This window comes from Triticum urartu, unplaced genomic scaffold (genome assembly GCF_003073215.2).
Source record: "Triticum urartu cultivar G1812 unplaced genomic scaffold, Tu2.1 TuUngrouped_contig_4366, whole genome shotgun sequence".
Classification (NCBI taxonomy): Eukaryota; Viridiplantae; Streptophyta; class Magnoliopsida; order Poales; family Poaceae; genus Triticum; species Triticum urartu.
This window is the reverse complement of record NW_024114949.1, coordinates 2,433-6,264: the sequence shown is the minus strand read 5'-3', so window position 1 is coordinate 6,264 and position 3,832 is coordinate 2,433. Positions and strand designations below refer to the sequence as shown.

Genomic DNA, 3,832 nt, shown 5'->3' with positions numbered 1-3,832 from the left:
TCCCTGTGTCTAGTCCGCGGGCCCCCCCCCCCCCCCCCCCCAAGGGCTGGCCCTGCATGGGGTAGTATAGGGGTAGGAACATGTCCAATCGCTTGGTACTAAGGGGAGAGATAATTTCGAAACTCATGCATAGAAGCAAACTGATAGCTTGTATAAGACCAATAAAAGCTATGTACATGTCATTCTATGGTTTGAGATGCCATATTACTACATACTAGAGTAACATGAGCCATTCAAGACAAATAAAGTGTATTATGTTTTATCGTGTCATCTATCAGTTGTTGTGGAAGTCCTAGGATGACATCTGATCTGTTCAGGAATGGAACAATTGTTAATGTTGGATTGTTCACTTAATGCTCGCAGTGCTGCTAATATGATGCCTTATGGTTTAATAAGTGGTATTCAGTTTCATTATTAGTGAGAGTGAAATTACCATATAACCATAGTGATGCCTTAAGTTTCCTTGTTCATATCTGCTAACAGGTTGGCTCAAAAGTGGCTGCAGTCTCCCGCAAGACAAATACAACAACTCATGAAATTTTGGGCGTGCTGACAGAAGGGAAAACTCAGATAGTATGTTTCTATCAAGTATCTGCTTTTGCTAGTAGGGTGTTGATCTACACTTTTCAATATTTGACTTTAGCATGGCTTCTTCAGGATCTTCTCTTTGGCAAATAATTGCAATTTGAAAATGATGTGTATTATGTATGATGTCATGGAATTCTTGTACTCCCTCCGATCCATATTACTTGTCGCTCAAACGGATTAGATCTAGCACTGAAATACATCTAGATACATCTGTTTGAGCGACGAGTAATATGGATCAGAGGTACTATTTTATTTTAGCAAGTTATTTACTGCATTTAGAAATCTGGTTTCACCTGTGGTGCAAGTACATATTTTGGCTCATCCAATCTATTTTATTCTATGGAAATTAAGAAATTTATGTGTAATGTAAAGCATTAGTTGTTTTCCCATTATGATATATTAATATCAACTAATTATGACCTGCTGCCGAAAATGCCTGTCTGAACCATGTTAAAAAAAATCTTGAAGTTTGAGTTGTTTCCAGCTGATAAAATTCTCTGCAGTGCTTTTTTGATACCCCAGGTCTCATGTTAGGGCACCATGGGTTTCCTCATAGGGATGTCACCGTTCGTGTGGAGAGTGCCTGGAGCTCAGTTAACCTCTATGATTTACTAATAGTAATGTTTGATGTCAATAGGCATCTGAAAATGTAAAGTCTCACCATCTTTTCCTCTCAGGTTGACCAGCCATTTTCAGTTACAGTTTATCTCAAGGTCATGATAAGCACACTGCTTAACCATTTGTAGATTTGTGCAGGCCTGATTCCCGAGTAATAAAGTTAATCAAACGATTGGGTGCCGAGGTAAACCCAAACCAGAAACGTATATTATGCATGAATAAGGTTGACCTAGTGGATGACAAAAAAGACTTGCTGAAGGTTGCAAAGCAATTTGAAGATCTTCCTGGATTTGAGCGGTACCCCTTGGTCTGCACTATGATTTATGTTGCGTTCCTTTTTTCATATGCCTGATTAAAATTGCCTGGAATGTTTCTTAGGTACTTCATGGTTTCTGGACTAAAAGGCAAAGGAGTGAAGGACCTTGTACAATACTTGATGGACCAGGTATTGATTTATTCCCAACATTCAGTTTACCCTGCTAAATTGTCAAATAGCTGTATTTTCTTTACTTGTAAACATGTTTGTAGTGAAAAATAAGAAGATTCTGAATTTCAAGGAAGTTGGATGCTGAATTTTGTGTGTATATTAATCGTTAGATGGGTACTGTTTTGTAGATTGAAATGTCCATCTTTGTGTTATGTTTATCATCCTATGAAGGCAGCTGCTTGAGTTAGGATGAATAACTTGGCTATAATTCTTTGTAGAATTTTATAGCAGATATAAAATTTAAGACTGCTTGCATTTCTTGTTCCACCCAATCCATCAAATTGACCAATATCAGTTGCTTAATGAAATGATCTACTTTATTTGTATGTTTTGATTCTTTGTGAAGTTACTGAAAAAAAAACACTTGTTTTTCTTTGTTGCTATAAACTGAATCCAGGATCTTGTGAAACACTATGTTTGGTTGCTAAGTAATACCATTAATGATTGTTTGTGCTCTCCTTTTAGGTACTTGCCAATAGAAAAAATGAAACATGTGATGAAATCAATTTTATCACGATCAATACCCAAATATATCCCCTCTATGTAGACAGTGAGAAACTTAACCTCTTCTATGTTAGGCAGTGAGAAAACCTTGGGACGAGGAACCGGCGACAATGACTGAAGAAGTAATGAAAACCATATCATTGGAGGTTGTGCGAGAGAAGATGCTGGATCATATTCACCAAGTAATTCTTATAAATTATTCTGCTGTGAAACTTGGCGCTCCTTTAATATGTGCGCATTATTTGCTAAATATGACTTTCTACAGGAAATCCCATATGTAATTGAGCATCGGCTGATGGATTGGAAGGAGCTAAAAGACGGTTCTCTTAGGGTGGAACAACACTTTATTGCACCAAAGCAAAGCCAACGGCAGATCCTTGTTGGAAAAAATGGCTCTAAGATCGGGTAATATTCTTGTATTCAAACGTGCTTCCATGTATCAATATGACAAGCTATTTCTTTGGTGAACTGCCTTCCCTTTTCGTGTCTCCGGTTAGATGTATTGCGAGAATTATGCCTATTCAGTTCACGCCTCCAATCAAATGTATTATGACAACTAATCGTATGCATGCTTGATCCTAATGTGTTGATTTGGGATAAATATTTCAGGAGAATCGGGATTGAAGCCAATGAAGAATTGCGGTCCATATTCAAGAGAGATGTCCATCTGATGCTCCAAGTTAGAGTTGCTAAGAAGAGGAGTTCTTGAATAGATCAGCAGATCATGAGTAAGTCTCCACATTTCATTTTCTGCTAGCCCTGTTTTGTAAGTCTGTTAGCAGATTTTTAGAAATGGTAGAAAGATTCAAAAAGTGTGCAGTTAATATTCTCTCAATACTTTGCTACCGAAGTAAATAGTTTTGCAAAAACATCGTATATTTAGTTACAGAGGTACAGTAGTAATTTTCTTGGTCTCCAGAATCGTGATGTTTTGATTCTTCATCCAATTGTCTGAAGTAATATATGTTACCTTGTGCAGTTGTAGCGGCTGTATAGATAGCTGCTGGTATGAGGTCTGCTCTGCGGTGCCGGTTCAGAGATATTCGATTATGTGAGCCTGTGCTTGTGTTGGTCGTGTTCAATGATACTGTGAGGGCTTCTCCACTTGAATCAAGGACCTGTATGCCTTAGCATTCAAATATGAGTAGCGATTTCCAGTTACAAGTTTGCTCGACAATATTGAGCAGGATGTAAGCACATATAAGGACCAGTTGCAAAGAGGCGGGGTTATTGTGATTCTGTTTCAAATAAGTTGTACCTTGTGTAAAAGACAAGCTTGTAAGGCTTGTCTTTTCTTTGTTAAAACAGTTTTGCTAAGTCTCAGTCGATTGAGATTTCGTTATGTCTCAGTCGATGCTATCTTCCTTTGATATTTTATTTGGAGATTCATACAAAAAAATTATTTTAGTTTTTCCTTTTGTTCTTACATAGTATACCACTTGACTGAGACCTAGCCACACCTTTGTTAAAATCTATATCTATATCTATACCTAATATTAAAGAACAGAGTCTTTCATATTTCTTCATAAGTCATTTGTTTATATCTATTAATTTTGTGTAAACCTCAAATATTGATGTCTGAGATCTAGAAATAGACATGTAATCTGTTTCTACAAAAGAAATCCAGAAACTCAT

General features: G+C 37.1%; 1 protein-coding gene across 1 annotated transcript; it reads left to right on the top strand.

Moving 5' to 3' along the window:
- Nucleotides 1-483: 483 nt before the first annotated feature.
- Nucleotides 484-3,539, top strand: LOC125527719 (GTP-binding protein ERG; the record flags this gene model as incomplete). Its single annotated transcript, XM_048692236.1, is given in 8 exon segments — nucleotides 484-573; nucleotides 1,092-1,237; nucleotides 1,345-1,503; nucleotides 1,585-1,651; nucleotides 2,272-2,379; nucleotides 2,463-2,602; nucleotides 2,807-2,925; nucleotides 3,177-3,539. Coding segments are annotated over 7 exon segments (810 nt in total), but the record flags the coding sequence as incomplete, so codon positions are not given.
- Nucleotides 3,540-3,832: the final 293 nt, after the last annotated feature.